At 52.3% G+C, this 16968-nt stretch overlaps 1 protein-coding gene across 4 annotated transcripts in view; it reads left to right on the top strand.

Moving 5' to 3' along the window:
* Positions 1 to 16968, top strand: part of LOC143837005 (V-set and immunoglobulin domain-containing protein 10-like) — a 34261-nt gene that overhangs the window by 3476 nt on the left and 13817 nt on the right. For all 4 annotated transcript variants that reach the window (XM_077336397.1, XM_077336395.1, XM_077336398.1 and 1 more), the window contains 5 exons: positions 8785 to 9114; positions 9304 to 9567; positions 12571 to 12858; positions 14480 to 14734; positions 15916 to 16191. In XM_077336397.1, the coding sequence (XP_077192512.1) occupies positions 8785 to 9114; positions 9304 to 9567; positions 12571 to 12858; positions 14480 to 14734; positions 15916 to 16191 (1413 nt within the window). The remainder of the gene's footprint in view (positions 1 to 8784; positions 9115 to 9303; positions 9568 to 12570; positions 12859 to 14479; positions 14735 to 15915; positions 16192 to 16968) is intronic.

Raw genomic sequence — 16968 nt, 5'->3', positions numbered from 1 at the left:
CATCCCCCCACCCCAATTAAGAAGTGCTGGGTTCAAAGGATGCAGATCTGTATGATGCAGTCCTCCTTCATCTGACTTCAAGGAATACGTTTTCCCCATCAACTTCGACGGTTTTCTGAAGCCTGTGTGTTTGTGGCGGGGATATTTTCCACCGCTGACTCCCGCTCTTCTCCCAAGGTCACTGGCAAGCCCATGACGTTATCTCATTTTGTCTTGTCCTTAACTGAAGAAAGTTAGAGAGAGAGAGAGAGAGAGAGAGAGAGAGAGAGAGAGAGAGAGAGAGAGAGAGAGAGAGAGAGAGAGAGAGAGAGAGAGAGAGAGATTTGTTTTATGACTGAGCAGGATTTGAACCCTGAGTCCCCCAGCCCACGCCCAAGACTCTGTCCAGTGGTCAAAAAGATGGGTCAGTTGTCCAAATTATTCTTCAGAACTCAGCAGGGTCTATTTCTTTTCTGTCACAATGATTCGTCTGTCAGGGATCCTTGCTGGGATTCTGCTGGTTCTGACTAGTAGCTGGGTGTCTACATTTCTTCGGTCCAGTTGAAGCATCTGGTTAAATGTCTCATTGGAAATGGGCTCTCGGTTTCACATACCCTTACGATCCACCTCGGCCTGCATTTCTCAGTCCCCAATGTCTTTGCTTTTTAAAGGATTTGATTTCTTTATACATATATACCTTTCTTCTTCCAACGAGGTCCTTCCTCCATTTTATCCGTACAACGACCCTGTGAGGTAGGTTAGGCTGAGGGAGAAAGAGAGGGGGAAAGCCACAAGTGGTTCAGAGTTACCCAGTGGGCCTAAGGACTTGAACCCAGATCTCCTTAGGTTTAATATGGCACTCTAATCCAGCCTTTCTCAACTTTTTTCACCGTTGAGAAACCCCTGAAATATTCTTCAGGCATCGAGAAACCCAGAACTGGCGCGATTGTGCAGAACATGGTTGAGGAGCAGAGCTGTGGACACGCCCACCCAGAGCTTCTCCCCCTCATAGCCCCTCCAGGCCATTTTGGGAGGAGTGGGTGGGTCGACATGACCATATTTAGTCACATCCCCCATTAAATGTCTAACAAATTAAAAACTATATGAAAAATGTATTAACTCCCACTCACTCAGGAAAGCCCATAGTTTCATGAAACCCTGGTTGAGAAAGTCTGCTCTAACCACTGTACCGAGAGCCTCTTGTGGCGCAGAGTGGTAAGGCAGCAGGCATGCAGTCTGAAAGCTTTGCCCATGAGGCTGGGAGTTCGATCCCAGCAGCCGGCTCAAGGTTGACTCAGCCTTCCATCCTTCCGAGGTTGGTAAAATGAGTACCCAGCTTGCTGGGGGGTAAACGGTAATGACTGGGGAAGGCACTGGCAAACCACCCCGTATTGAGTCTGCCATGAAAACGCTAGAGGGCGTCACCCCAAGGGTCAGACATGACTCGGGGCTTGCACAGGGGATACCTTTACCTTTACCTTTAACCACTGTACCAATAATGTAATAGGGGGATATTTTGAGTGGCCTACCTTACACAGCTGTTGTAAAGATTACTGAGGGAAAGGGGTTTCAGCCTTCCTTACCGGCATTTTTTCTCCATGCCAAAAACAGCCACTGTTTGGTTGTTGGGGAAATGTGCAGGTATTGATAGGGTCATGTAGGTTTCTATGATTTCAAACAGGGTGTTGCTGATTCCATTTCAGACCAGGAACATGTTGTGTGTGTGTTGGAGGGGAGGGGGGGGGGTTTAAAGCTTTTTGTCCTCATGTGCTATGCTCTCAATCTAAGCTGGGCTTGTGCACATCTGGGAATTGAGTGCTCAGCACAGAATGAATGCAACCAGATCTCTTGTGGGGGCCATGTGTCCACCACATGGATGTTTTCCCCACCATTTTGCACGCCAATTTACCATTTTGTCCCATTTTGTCCTCAGTTTCCTCCCCAATACCTGCTTCCAATCTTTTGGCCTCCCTTCGATCTCTTTCGTCTTTCCACTTTCCCTATTCCCATGACCTCCAGTGTAATTTGGAGTTGGGTCTTACTGGTCCCTGCAGGGAAAGAGAGTGGGCCACGGATGGGGGAAGGTCATAAATCTAACAGGAGGGGGTTTGCCTTGGAGATTTGCCCTGCAGATAGGCTCATCCCAATGCAAGCACCAGACTGGAGGTCCCAAATATTTTGAACTTCAGACACTTTTGGAAAACAGAGTGCTTGGCTTAACTGCACAATGGCTGCCAAAGGAGGCGGAGCTAACCACAAAAAGGGAGGAAGTGAGGTTATACATCACTGCAACAGTAACATGTCCAGGCAGGAGCTGTTTAACCGAGATGCCTTTTCATATGACCATGTTTGAAAATGTTTACTTGACCTCTGACCTCTCTCAGTGAAGAGCTTTGCGCTATAGTGGCAACTGCAGCCAAAGAAATATTTTTGTGACTTTCCATGGCCAATCAGGTCTCCAGTAAGAGCCGTACTGGGCAGAATTCTTATCTGGCCCTACTTGTTTTCTAAAAGTGGGGGCAGGTGCCCATGGCTGCCATGTTAGGGACCCCTGCACCAAACCTTCATGTCAAGAGAGCCAGTTTGGTGTAGTGGTTAGGAGTGCGGACTTCTAATCTGGCGAGCCGGGTTCAGTTCTACGCTCCCCCAAATGCAGCCAGCTGGGTGACCTTGGGCTCACCACGGCACTGATAAAACTGTTCTGATCGAGCAGGAATATCAGGGCTGTCTCAGCCTCACCTATCATAGAATCATACCTCACAGGGTGTCTGTTGTGGGGAGAGGAAAGGGAAGGAGAGTGTAAGCCGCTTTGAGACTCCTTCTGGTAGAGAAAAGTGGCATTTAAGAACCAACTCTTCTTCTTCAGTAATATCAGGGCTCTTTCAGCCTCACCTCCCTCACAGGGTGTCTGTTGTGGGGAGAGGCAAGGGAAAGCATTTAGAAGCCGCTTTGAGACTCCTTCAGGTAGAGAAAAGTGGCATATAAGAACCAATTCTTCTTCTTCTTCTTCTTCTTCTTCTTCTTCTTCTTCTTCTTCTTCTTCTTCTTCTTCTTCTTCTTCCTCTTCCTCTTCTTCTTCCTCTTCTTCCTCTTCTTCTTCTTCTTCTTCTTCTTCTTCTTCTTCTTCTTCTTCTTCTTCTTCTTCTTCTTCAAGAGTTGTGTTAAAGTTCCATGAACAAGCACATCCACAGTGAGGGGTGAATCTACCTGCTTTCCCACTCCCCGCTCCTTCATTTGGCCAGACCATGGTTGCCATTCGCGCAACAGACATAGCCTTCACAGCAGGCAAGAAATCCGGTCAATTCGGGGGGCGGGAGGGGGGGGGGGCGGGAGAGAACAGCTTCCTCTGTGGATACCTTCCTTAGGACACACCTGCGAAACACGCAGGGCCGTGGGAGGGAAGATGGCCACCTTGCTCCCGTCTCCCGCTGTTCTTCTCAAAGTTGGGCCCGGAAGACAACAACCGGGATGCCGACCCCACAAACCCCCTCCTGTTAGATTTATGACCTTCCCCCATCCGTGGCCCACTCTCTTTCCCTGCAGGGAGCCGGCCCATCCATTACAGCCTGTGGTGGCTGCTGGGCTCCCACGGAGTCAATTTTCATCCATCTTCCCTTGTCGGCATCCCTGCTGCCTCCCGGCCCTCTCCGCTCAGCTCCCGCTAATGCAGCCCCTGGCACGCAGCCGATGCCGTTGTTCGGCTTTTAATTTACAAGGGCCTCAGAACTGCGGGCCCCGCCGGCTCGGGGGGTTTGTTATATGGATGGTCTCAAAGAGCCGGAGATGGAACGGAAGGGCCAGCATTAGAACCGGGCAAATAAATCGGAGACGCGTCACCTCTCCTCCTCTGTGTTGACAGACAATAAAGCGATTTGCGGGAGGAAGCAGAGACTATGGGGATGGGGGGGGGGCAGGCCCCCTAGTGCATAACTGAGAGGAGGAGAAGGTGACTTGAATGGCCACCTTCAGACTCACCGAGGGAGTTGCCTGCCCTTCGCAAAAACAAGCCCCCGCGTGGCACGTGAATTGGATTCTGTGTCCTGTCGTGGGCGAGTTATAAGACGCTGGCTCAGGCCTGCAATATGTTGTTTATGAGGGAGTCAAGGAGAGCAAAACATTGGGAAGGGGAAACTTGGGTTGATATGGGGGGTGGGGGGGTGGCCTGGGAGCTTGGCCGTGACACTGCAGGGGAAAGCTGGCCTGGCCCGGCCAACGTGTTCTGGAAAAAGAGTCTGTGTTTCCAGGGGGGGAAATGGGACAACTGCATTTATCACTGTATTCCAAACTCTGGCAAGATGCTACGGGGAGTTCCGGCAAAAATTCACCTCCCGTTTCCATTACTAGCTGGCACGTCACGCTCTGATTTAATAACTTATACGGGGTTCAAGAAGGAGGCTGTACTTCATTGGGTCAGGACACCCAGAGATGGTTTTACTGTGTAAGACAACAGCTTCAAGAGACAAGCCGTTCTCCCCCCCCCCCCCAACACCACTTTAATGTTAAGAGCGGCCTGAAATATGAGGCAGTGAAAGGCCCTTCAGAAAGCACAGCCGTCGTGGAGCTGCTCCAGGAAGCCTGGGACCTAGTCTGCACACAATAGATAATGCACTTTCAATGCACTTTCGAAGTAGATTTTCCTGTTCCGCACAGGGAAATCCAGCTGCCAAAGAACATTGAAAGTGCATTATCCTGTGTGTGTGGACTAGCCCTTGGTGTGGTTCACGTCCGGAGCCATTTTGGAATCTCTCCACACTGCTGTCAGACGGAGAGTCAAACTGGAGCAAGATGGGATGGTGGACGGGGAAGGACAGAATTGGCCACCCCATGGTGGTGACTTGAGATCTTCCAGAGTTACAGTTGGTTTCTGGATTACAGTTCCCCTGGAGAACATGATAAAATTAGAGTCCAGTAGCACCTTTAAGACCAACAAAGATTTATTCGAGGTGTGAGCTTTCGAGTGCAAGCACAGAGTGCTTGCACTCGAAAGCTCACGCCTCGAATAAATCTTTGTTGGTCTTAAAGGTGCTACTGGACTCTAATTTTATTGTCCTACTTCAAACCAACACAGCTCATTTGAATCTAATCTGGAGAACATGGCCACTTTGGCAAGTGGATGCTGCGACATGTCACCTCCTGACTTCCCTCCCCAAGCACCACCCTCCTCGGGCTCCAATTCCGAATCTCCAGGAATTTTCCAACCTTGAGTTAGCAACCTCACCAGGTGACCTTGGGCCAGTCACTCTCTCCAACTGACCTACCTCCAGGGTTGTTGTGAGGAGAAAGTGGAGGAGAGAAGAGAGAAGAAGAGTGGGTTTTGTACTCTGCTTTCCACTGCCCTCCTTACAAATCGTCTTCCCTTCCTCTCCTGACAATAAACTCCCTGTGAGGGAGATGGGGCTGCGAGAGCTGTGACAGGACTGCTCTGTGAGAACAGCACTATCAGGACTGGGACTGGCCCATGGTCGCTCAGATGGCTGCTTGTGGAGGAGGAGCGGGGAATCAAACCCAGCTCTCCAGATTAGAAGCTGCCGCTCTTAACCACGACACCAAGATGGCTGATAATCCGTTGGGGATCCCACTGGGCAAAAGGCAGGGTGTAAATGAATGAAATAAAAAAAAAAACATTTTTTGCCCTCACTGGGTAGGCCCGATGGTCAGGGTCATCTGACTGCCCTGGTCTTACGGTCGCTGCTGTCAACCACAAGCAACTGAGCAGTTGCCAGGATGTAGAGTCCAGGTCCCTGTAGAGAGATCTCCAATTCCAAACATCAGCGACGTGCCCACTTCACCAGCATGGCTGCACGAATATTTAGCCCTCCTTTCATGAATTCTATAGCCAAGTCACGACCTACAGAACGCTCCTTCCAGCGACATTCTTCAAATTGGCCTTTTGAGCCCAGCGAACGTAGGCGAGGGTCGGGGAGGGGCCTGCGGGGTGTCGGGAGAAACACCTTTGTTCCCAATTTAGCTCTAGCCAGAGCCGGTCGCAGAGACTTGTCGATTGCTCCCCGTGAGATCCCTTGCCCTGCATTCAGCCCCCCGAGCGCCCTGTGTGCAAGCTCTGATAACCGCAGAGAAGAAAACCAAAGAACCAGATGGGGTGAGAGCAGGCAGGGAAGGCGGTGGGTTCCGTAGTGAAAAAGGCCCGCTGGCGTTCCCCCTCATGGCTTATAACCCGAAGGCGGCCAGTCGGAGATTTTTTGTCTGGATGCAGATGAACATCTGTCAGAGCCGCTGAGCGGGAGGGAAAAGGCCCTCCACGGCTCTTGAACTGCCAAAGAGACTCACCTTCCCTTTCAAAATGAGACGAGTAAATTTCCGCACAGATGAGTAAAACGTGCAAGACGCTGGACAGGATACCGACGGTTGCGGTTTCCCCAAGACTTCCAGACAGACGCCATTCCGGCAAGCCTCCCCCTCGTCAAGTTAAATAATTTAAGAGACGTCTAATTTATTTAAATGCATGCAAATTTAAATCAGCTGTTAGCAAGCTTGGGGAGTGCTTTTTTAGTATTATTGTTCATTGCTATATAACATTAATTAGCGCTAATTAGAATCCGAGGCTGACAAATGACAATAGGTTTTTTTAAGAGGAAGAAGACTGGAGGGAGGCGTCCTCGGAGGGGGGAGGGGGGCTCCTCCACACACACACACACACACCCCTTGGTTATTGTTATTTCCTCTCTTCAAACACTGAAGGACTATGAGTAGCTTCCAAAAACCAGTGGGCAAAAATGACGGCCGGCCGAATGTTTACATCCCAGGCCAAACTAGGGCCTATTCTGCACACAACAGATAATGCACTTTCAATGCACTTTAGAAGTAGATTTTCCTGTTCTGCACAAGAAAATCCAGCTGCGAAAGCACATTGAAAGTGCATTATCCTATGTGTGCAGACTAGGCCTAGCTCTCTTGGAGCTTCAAGTCGATTTGCAAATCATTTGCTTTCCCCGGAATGATTTGGGGACTGGGAGAATGAGAGAATGACCAAGCAAAATCTTCTTCGTTAAAACTTAGCTACTCAGTTCTACGTGAAAGGAAATGTTTGAAAATCTGCTGTTGGCCAAAGTTGCAATTTTCTATTTTTATCATTCTTAGGGGGTTCACCCCCTTCTCACTTTCCCAGTGCTAGATTGGGCGGGGGGGGGGGTTGGAAGAACTCTGCGGACGGCCTCCCCACCCACTCAGGACCAGGAAAGGCAGCAGGGAGCTGTTAGAGCACCATGTCCCTGGCTGCGGCTGGGCGGCTTGGTCCTCTATGGGTGTGGCGTCCTCCCAGGGAGCCCCAAGGCCCAGGGGCTGGAGACCCCTAGGAAGGGAACTCACTGGCAGGGGCAGCTCTCATGCAGCAGGGATCTGCAGCCTCCGAGCCTCAGATGGAAGTGGAAGGAGGAGGGGGTGGTCAGAGGTGGGGGACTGCCCAGCAGTTGTCAACCCCTCCCAATCTGATCTACCACAGTCGATTACCCTGTGTGCAATGTCCCCAAGCACTGATTGCCATTTGACTGTTCATGATCCTTATGCCTCTGTTCATATTGCCACAAATGTTTTCAATGTGCTAGTTCTGCAGATCCAGGTGCGCGGCCCCAAGACCTCACAGTGAGGGGCAGTGTATAAATTAAACCAAGACAATGAACATCCTCTTCCTTGTTATCATTGCTACAACCACCATTGATCTCCGGATGAGCAAAATGGCATCTGTGGAAACTGGACCGTATCACACGGTTCCCTGCTGAGGTTTCTCCCCTCTCCAGGCCTCACCTGCCCCGCATTCTGTCCAGGAAGTTGGTAACCTTCTCTCCCCAGGGCCATCCTCCAAATCTCCAGGGGCTTCTCAGCCCAGGCAACACTGCTAGAGAAAGAAAGGTGGGATGGGGGTCTAAGGGTAGGGTTGACAGGTCCCCCCCAGGCCATTGGCAGGGGATGGGTTTAGGGTTGATAGATCCTGGAGATTTGGGGATGGATCCTGGGGAAGTGCCCAAGAGCAGGAGTAGTCAACTTGTGGTCCTCCAGATGTTCATGGACTACAATTCCCATGAGCCCCTGGCAGGGGCTCATGGGAATTGTAGTCCGTGAACATCTGGAGGACCACAGGTTGACTACCCCTGCCCTAGAGTCCACCCTCCAAAGCATCCATCTTCTCCAGGGAACGGACCTCTGTGGTTTGGAGCTGTAAAACCAGGGGATCCCCAGGTCCCACTTGGAGGCAGGCATCCCTACCTAAGTGAGGCGTTCAACTCCTTCCCTCTCACAGTTCTTCAGGCCCCTCCAGCTTCTTGTAAACAAAACAGCCAACAATTTGTTGTATTTATTAATAGCTGCCAAGCTCTATTGCATTTGGAAATAAAATGGGCACTAGATAAGGGGGGTGGAGTGGAGGAACTCTGTGGATGGCTTCTTCCTCCCCCCAGGACCTGGGAAGGCTGTAGGCAGCTGTAAGGGAACTCACCGGCAGGGGCAGCTCTCACGCAGCAGGGATCTGCAGCCTCCGAGCCTCAGAGGGAAGTGGGAGGAGGAGGGGGTGGTCAGGGGTGGGGGACGGAAGGCGATTGGCTGGCTGCTGGACAGACAGGCAAGCTGGTTGGAGGAGGAGGCACTCAGGGGCAGGACAGCCGCCCTGAGTGGCACTTAAGCCATGAGGCCAGCTCCTCCTCCAAGGCCTTACCAGAAATATATAGTGGAACAGATAAGTTCTTTCACTGGTTCTCCAAAATGTGTAGGCAAACTCACGATAGCAGGTCCAAAGGTGCGCTCAGGAAACTATCACACCTGTGTGTCTGATTTTTGTCTCTCCTTCCTTTCCAGTCCCTCTAGCTCCTGTCCTTTCTTCCACCCCCCAGGATGGACTTGTTGGAAACAGCACGTTTCTCGCCATCTCCTTCCCTTTACCTCCTCCTGGGACATCAAGTTCCATCGCCTGGAAGAAGGATGAGACCTACGTGGCCACAGGAAGCTTCAAACCCAACTTCACAGTCCAGGTCACGCCCGAATGCAGGCATCGGTTCGCTGTGGATCCCATGAGCGGGAGCCTCAATATTACGGAGCTGAGGCTATCTGATGCCGGCTCCTACACCGTGTCCCTGATTGTCCTAGGAGGCTCTGGTCTGAAGGCAAACATCACGCTCAGGGTGTATGGTGAGCAGACCGTTTCACCCTTCTGAAACACAGTCGCTCTGTCAGAGGGAGCCATGCCTGTACGTATCCAGGAAGGAGCGGAGGGGAACGGGTCACCTTGATTCCCGGGAGAGGAAAGGGGGACCTAGTGGTCAGAGCAGGAAAGTGGGGGGGCAGCTTCTCAGCCCATTCCCGTGTGTGTCTTCTCAGAGCTGGTGACCAAGGTGTCAGTGGACCCGCCATCTGCGGAGAAAAACGAAGGGGACGACTCAGTGACCCTAACCTGTAGCCCAGTCCGAGGGTCTGTCACCTGGACCAAGGATGGGCAGGCCCTGGGCGAGGACCCCCGACTCCAGCTCTCCGGCGGCTCTCTGCAAATCCACCACCTCCAGCACACTGATTCAGGCACCTACCGCTGTACCGTCTCCAACCCCTTCAGTAATGGGACAGGCACAACCCAGCTGACAGTCTACTGTGAGTACACATGACAGACTATGGGTTTTAAAAAAAAGGTTTCTCAGCATTCCTGTGCCCAAGATTCGGAGGGGCAGAGGAGCAATTTGCACGGAAAGACTTGAATCTAGCCCACTGGCTCTGTATTTGTTTACTGAATTGTTCCACGGCCCTCGGGCAACCATTTCCCCTCCATCCTGGAACACATGAGCCTGTGTTACTCCAAGGCAAACTGCTGATCTCTCCAGGTCAGCATTCTGTTCTCCAGAGGCCTCACGTATCACCTGCTGCCTGATCCTTTGAACAGGAGGTGCCAGGATTGGAACTTGGGACCTAGGGCCTTTCGAGAGCTCTCAGGTGGCCTCCCGTACTGGAACAGGAAATTCCTGGGGATCCGGAGGGCAGGGCTGGGGGCAGGACCTCAGTGGGGGTGGGAGGCCGAAGACCCCACCCCTCAAAACAGCCCTTTTCTTCAGGAGCTCTGATATTTTTCATCTCGAGATCAGGCGTAATTCCTGGAGTTCTCCAGGCTCCACCTGGAAGATGGCAACCCTACTGATCTTGAGATTACCTACTGTAATCTCCATGTCGCATGGCCTCAGACTCAGCCAGCTTGGTGTAGTGGTTAAGAGTGGCAGCAGTAGACACCTCTAATCTGGAGAACTGGGTTTGATTCCCCGCTTTTCCTCCATGTGCAACCAGCTGGATGACCTTGGGTCAGTCACAGTTCTCTCAGAGCTCTCTCAGCCCCACCAACTTCACAGGGTGTCTGTTCTGGGGAGAGGAAGGGAAGGTAATAGGAAGCTACTTTGAGATACAAGCTGGGAGGTTTGCAGGGTGCTCGGGGGACTTCCAGGCCCTGAAATAGTATCATTGATTTTGCTAGGTGTGCTTCAGGTCTTTATATCTGCAGCACTTCATGACCCATTTTGGATATCGAGTTGACCAAAAGGAAGCTGGGAAACTGCTGAAGCTAGCAGAAAGGTTCATGTTCATCGGCCGTCTTTGACGCTGGTTTTATTAATTTTATGTATTAATAATTGGGAGAGTGTTATATAGACTGCTTTGTGCCCTGGTTTGGCGGGAAAGCCGCTGACAAACAGAAATCTCCTTAATAAATAATGTATATGTTTGTGTGCATATCTCTATCTATAGCTATCTATCTGTATGTGCAGCTATATCTACCTACCGAGAAGAAGAAGAGTTGGTTCTTATATGCCGCTTTTCTCCATCCAAAGGAGACTCACAGCAGCCTTTCCTTTCCTCTCCCCACAACAGACACCCTGTGAGGGAGGTGAGGCTGAGGGAGCCCTGATATCACTGCTTGATCAGAACATCTTTATCAGAGCCGTGGTGAGCCCAAGGTCACCCAGCTGGCTTGCCAGATTAGAAGTCCGCACTCCTAACCACTACACCAAGCTAGCTCTCTACCTACCTACCTACCTACCTACCTACCTACCTACCTACCTACCTACCTACCTACCTACCTACCTACATGTTCGTGTGCATATCTATCTATCTATCTATCTATCTATCTATCTATCTATCTATCTATCTATCTATCTATCTATCTATCTATCTATCTATCTATCTATCTATATGTAAAGGTAAAGGTATCCCCTGTGCAAGCACCGAGTCATGTCTGACCCTTGGGGTGATGCCCTCTAGCCTTTTCATGGCAGACTCAATACAGGGTGGTTTGCCAGTGCCTTCCCCAGTCATTACTGTTTACCCCCCAGCAAGCTGGGTACTCATTTTACGGACCTCGGAAGGATGGAAGGCTGAGTCAACCTTGAGCCGGCTGCTGGGATTGAACTCCCAGCCTCATGGGCAGAGCTTCAGACTGCATGTCTGCTGCCTTACCACTCTGCGCCACAAGAGGCTCTTTATCTATATGTACGTGTAGCTATATCTACCTTCCTACCTACCTACCTACCTACCTATATGTTTGTGTGCATATCTATATGTGTAGCTAGATAGACAGACAGACAGACAGACAAATTGTGTATGTGTGTGTAGATAGAGCAGGCTTTGTTGACAGCCCTGGAAGGGTTTCCGAAACGGGTGGGAGTTCATTAATTTTTAATGTAGTGTTTCAATTTGTTAAACATTTATCTGGGGGCATGACCATATATGGCCATGTCGACTTGACCCCTCCTCCCAAAATGGCCAGTGATGGCCCCGAGGGGGTGGGAAGGGGAGGGGCCCCAGCTGGGCGTGTCTACTGCTGTTCTTCTCAGTCATATTCTGCAGGATCGCACCACTTCACAACCGTGAAAAAACTGAGACAGAGAAACCAATCTTTGCTCTAATATAGGTGGGTAGATAGGCAGGCAGGCAGGTAGGTATTTAATCCTGATTTTACTGGCTGCTCTGTCGGCGTGACTTAGTAATGTGACTGCACATCCCTCCCGTTCACACGTAGATAGGTTTGCCAGCTCCGGTTCATGGGAAATTCCTCCAAAGCAGCCACTGTCTGCAGGGGATCTGCTCTTGGCCATCTGGAGATCAGTGGTCATTCCAGGAGATCTCCAGGCCCTACTGGAGGCTGGCAACGATGCGCCCAGATGCTGAATTTGTCAGATCAAGTGGCTCGAATCATTTAGCTAAATCCAGGGTTCCGTGTAGGGCCTCCATCCTTTCCAGAATGGGCACGCTCCGTGGCTGGCGACCCAGGTGGCCAGGAGCAACCGCAGTTCAAGGAGGGAGGCTGAACATTCATGCGCCGGCGGACGCAACCGTGCGAACTGGACCGGGGAGAAGCTCTCTGCATTCCGGGCGGCCGGGCAGAACGACAGACCATAAGGGCTGCCTGGCCGCAGCTAAACGGCCACTCCATCAGTTTGAATAGCTCCATTCGTCAGCGGGGTCGCAACCTGGATACGGGAACCCGCACCAGGGAGGTGGAGCCCTCAACACCGGGAGACCAGAGAGATAAATCAGCTGCCGACGGCGTTTCTTTCTTACTCCACGGGCTTCTCAGCGTGCCGTGTTACATCTCAGCCATGTTTTCCTTCCTCCCAGACGGCCCCGAGACCCCGATCATCACCGTCTCCTCGTTGGGTCAGGATCCCGAAGCGGAGGGGTTCGTGTTGGTGAACGCCAGCGTGAACCTGACATGCCAGGCGCCTTCCCTCCCTCCGGCGGATATCTACTGGAATGTGCCAGACTCTGAGGACTCCCAGGTGCCCTCCTCGCCCACTCTTCCGCTCCCCAGCGTGCAGCTGAATCAAGCGGGGACCTATGCGTGTTTGGCCATCAACCGGCGCACCCAGCGGAACGTCCGGAGCACCTACAGCCTCACCGTTGCCCGTTAGTTGAGTGAGGCGGTTGGGCGCTCAGTCCCTGCAGGGGAGGGTGGAAAGTACAGTCAAGGCACTGTTGACGTTAGGACTTTCAAGGCAAGAGATGTTGAGAGGTGGGGTGCTACCGCCTGCCGTCACCCCGCAGCCTTGGACTGCCTTGCTGGTTACCCATTCAGGGACTAACCAGGGCTGACCTGGCTTCACTTCCGAGATGTGAGGAGATGGGTGGTTAAGGCCTGTCCTGTTTCTCCCTAGGTGATGGGGGGGAAGCACTGCCAAGTCACCGTTTATTTATTATTATTGATTATTGATGACTAGGAGCCAAGCCTGTTGCATTCAGGGATAAAACGGGTGCTAGATTGGGGGGTGGGGTGGGAGAACTCTGCGTATGGCCTCCCCCTCCCTCCAGGACCTGGAAAGGCTGCAGGCTGGAGGCCCCTGGGAAGGGAACTCACCAGCAGGATCAGCTCCCATGCGGCAGGGATCTGCAGCCTCCGAGCCTCAGAGGGAAGTGAAAGGAGGAGGGGTGGTCAGGGATGGGGGACGGAAGGCGATTGGCTAGCTGCTGGACAGACAGGCAAGCTGGTTGGAGGAGGAGGCACTCAGGTGTGGGACAGCCACCCTGAGTGGGTGTTAAGCGCTGGGTGGCACTTAAGCCATGAGACCAGCTCCTCCTCCAAGGCCTTACCAGAAATATTGAAACAGATTACTGATGTTGATTGATTGATTGATTGATTGTCTGATCGATTGTGTGGCTTGTGTGTAGTGCAGCCAGGGGATCCTAGGACTGGCAGCCACACGAGAGAACTTTGGAGGTGGTGTGGCCATTGCCGGCCTCTACATCATGACCCTGCTGTTCCCTTGGTGGTCTCCCATTCCTATCCTAGCCAGGGTCAGTCCTGCTTGCTGTCCGAGACGGGGCTTGCCTGGGGTGTCCAAGTCAGGGCTGGTGTTCCAGGCAAGAGATGCCCAGTGGTGGTTTGCGTTTGCCTGCCTTTCTGTAGTGGCGCTGGACTTCCTTGATGGTCTCCCATCCAACTGCTAACCAAACCAACCCTGCTTGGGTTCAGGAAGTGCATATCTCCCATCCGGGTTGGGGGCAGAACCATTTATAGCACAGCCCTGGGCAGATCCTGCATTAGAAGGCTTTATACTACCCGGTCAGCTAGGGAAGTTAATATCAAGGCACCCAGGGGCACAGTTTTTATCAAGGCAATGGTCTATGGGCAGAAGGGGCTCCAGCTTCTCCTCTCCCCATGTTGTTTTCCCCATCTGAAATGGGCCTGTGCTCAGGAGTGGTCCAATCGCGAGTCTCCAGATGTCCATGGACTACAATTCCCATGAGCCCCTGCCAGCATGCTGGCAGGGGCTCATGGGAATTGTAGTACATGGACCTGGCTTCATATGAAGAGGAGTGGGCCTCTCTGACTCCACCCTGGACTTCTAGGGCAGTCTCCCATCCAAGAACCAACCCGGGCTGGCTCTGCTTAGCCTCTGAGATCCGATGAGGTCACGCTAGACTGGCCCACCCAGGTCAGACCTGCCACTCTATGCTCCTCTATATATCTCTGGATCCCGTCTCCCTGACTTGCACCAACGCCCCTTCTTTTCTACCTCCCTTTCCTTAGAACGGCCCTCTGGACCCCCCCAGTGCTCTGTGACGTCAATCAACAACGGATCGGCTTTGCGTTTCGCCTGCGACTGGCCTGGGGGATCACCCGAGCCCCGTTTAAGCTTCCTGGGCCTCCCAGAGGACGTGGAGGTCACTTCCTCTCACTTGGAGCAACAGGTGGACCCTCCCTTCCCAGCAGGGCTCAGTGGCCAGAACGTCACCTGCTTGGCGAGCCATTTGACTGGGGAGAAGAGCTGTAGCGTAATCCCAGGTGGGCTCAAGTAGCTGGGTGCAAGCCCAGAAAAAGCCAGGAGGGGGAGCTCACCGCCGGTCTTGTGGGCTGTAATTCCAGGAGATCTCCAGGCCTCACCTGGAGGCTGGCAACCCCTAGGGCCTTCCTGGAGGTTGATTGCTGAAAACAGTATAAAAGCACTTAGAGAGGCCATAGTCAGCTCATGCAAAGGCAGGAAAGGGCGTGGGGTGCTTGAATGCCTCTGGGAGCCAACTTGGATGCAGTGGCTGGGTGTGGGGGGTGGTGGGGGGTGGGATGTGATGGCATTCAGGGTTGCCAATCTCCCGGCAGCACCCCTAGGAGACCTGGCCACTCTGAAGCTAATGCAGAGCTCAGCAGCTGGTCTCTGTGCAGCCTACCTGCCAAGGCTGTTGTGAAGGCAGAAGGAAGGAGGAAATTTCCATTCATCTCCCCCTGACCTCGCTGAAAGGGAGGGGACCAGTGTGATTCGTAAGAATAAAAAGATGTGTCAAAACAAGTTGTAGGCCACACAAAAGCGATATCGAAACATTCTTCTAACCAACAATGTTGTCCGTTTCAGGATAGTTACCAACGAAAGCTAAAGGATACAGCAAAGTTATAAATGAATATAATTGAAAAAGCCACCGGTTGGAACTTGTTTTTTGGCTAAATGCCTTATCCAACAAAACCCAAACAGGTCCAAAGTCCCACTGGCTGCCAAGGCTCAGAAGTGGCTCCCAGGTGGAAGGAGGCCACCCTCTCCAGTCTGCTATCAACATGACCGTGCTTTTCCTCGTCATTGACAATTTTAAGGGTTGTATTGTTTGGCCATTGCTGGTCACTATCCTGAAACCATTTCACACCAAGTTTGTTTGGCCAAAGTTCCCTCTTTGTGTTGCTGTATGCAGTTCCTGCCGGGCTGGTTCCATTCTCCGTTCTCTATGCACTGTGGCTCTTTTTGTTTTCGGTATGACTTTTCTGTGGCAGACAGCTTGTTTTGACACATCTTTTTGTTCTGACGAACCACATGGGTCCCCTCCCTTTCAGCGAGGCCAGGGAGGGAACCGCGGTCCCTGCTGGGCAGCCTGATTCTACATAAAAGCCATACGTCGAGATCGCCTGGTCAAAAAGCCAATACGATCTTCACAACTCATGTCGGGTTGGTTGTGAAGCTGTCTGCCTCCTCTCTCCCTTTGCAGAAGCCCCCTCGGGGGTCTTCCTCTCGTTTCAGGCCTCCAAGGACCCCGGAGGGACGGTCACCGTGGAAATGCGCTGCCGGGGAACCTTCAACCCGGCTGAGATCGACTGGCTCTGGGATGGGCTGCCGCTGGTTCCCGCTGGGGACCGTTTCGTGTTCAGCCCCGACGGAACTGGACTCACCATCCGGAACTTCAGCCTCGCAAACGACCTGGGGAATTACAGCACCTACTGCTCCAACCCACTGGGGTCACAGAGCGCCAACCTCACTCTTATTGGTGAGATCCACCTTCCAGGGAACTGGCAAATGTGGTGGGAGCGGGTTGCATCCACTTAGTAGTTTACTAAGAGAGGAAAGGGAAGGAGACTGTAAGCCGCTTTGAGCCTCCTTCGGGTAGGGAAAAGCAGCATATAAGAACCAACTCTTCTTCTTCTTCTTCTTCTACTTACTTTCTTCGTTGACACGGCGATCTCCCGGAATTACAACAGACCTCCAGACCACAGAGCTCAGTTCCCGTAGCGGAAACGGTTGCTTTGGAAGGGGGACTCTATAATATTATACCCTGCAGCAGGGGTAGTCAAACTGCGGCCCTCCAGATGTTCATGGACTGCAATTCCCAGGAGCCCCTGCCAGCGAATGCTGGCAGGGGCTCATGGGGATTGTAGTCCATGGACATCTGGAGGGCCGCAGGTTGATTACCCCTGCCCTTCAGAGGCCACTACCCTCCCCAGCCCTCTACAGGCTCCGCCCCTTTGGAATTTTCCAACCCAGAGAAGGCAGCCCTATTCACAACGGCCCTGTGAGGGAGGTTCGTCCGAGTGTATGCATCCGGACCAAGGTCGCCCAGCAGAACAGGGATTTGAACCCGGTTCTCTCAGATCTGAGTCGATGCTCTAGCCACAACTGCAATTCCCCTTTGCATTCTATGTGAGAGATGAGAATATTCTCAGGCTGAGAGTGGGCTTCAGCAAGGGGGGCAATTTGAAGAACAAACATCCTAATCGGGGGCCTCCAAGAACGATGTATTTGGAGACATTTAATTCATGCAGCCGCC

Source organism: Paroedura picta, chromosome 5, assembly GCF_049243985.1.
Source record: "Paroedura picta isolate Pp20150507F chromosome 5, Ppicta_v3.0, whole genome shotgun sequence".
In the NCBI taxonomy this organism is placed as follows: domain Eukaryota; kingdom Metazoa; phylum Chordata; class Lepidosauria; order Squamata; family Gekkonidae; genus Paroedura; species Paroedura picta.
This window is presented reverse-complemented; position numbering and strand designations above follow the sequence as displayed.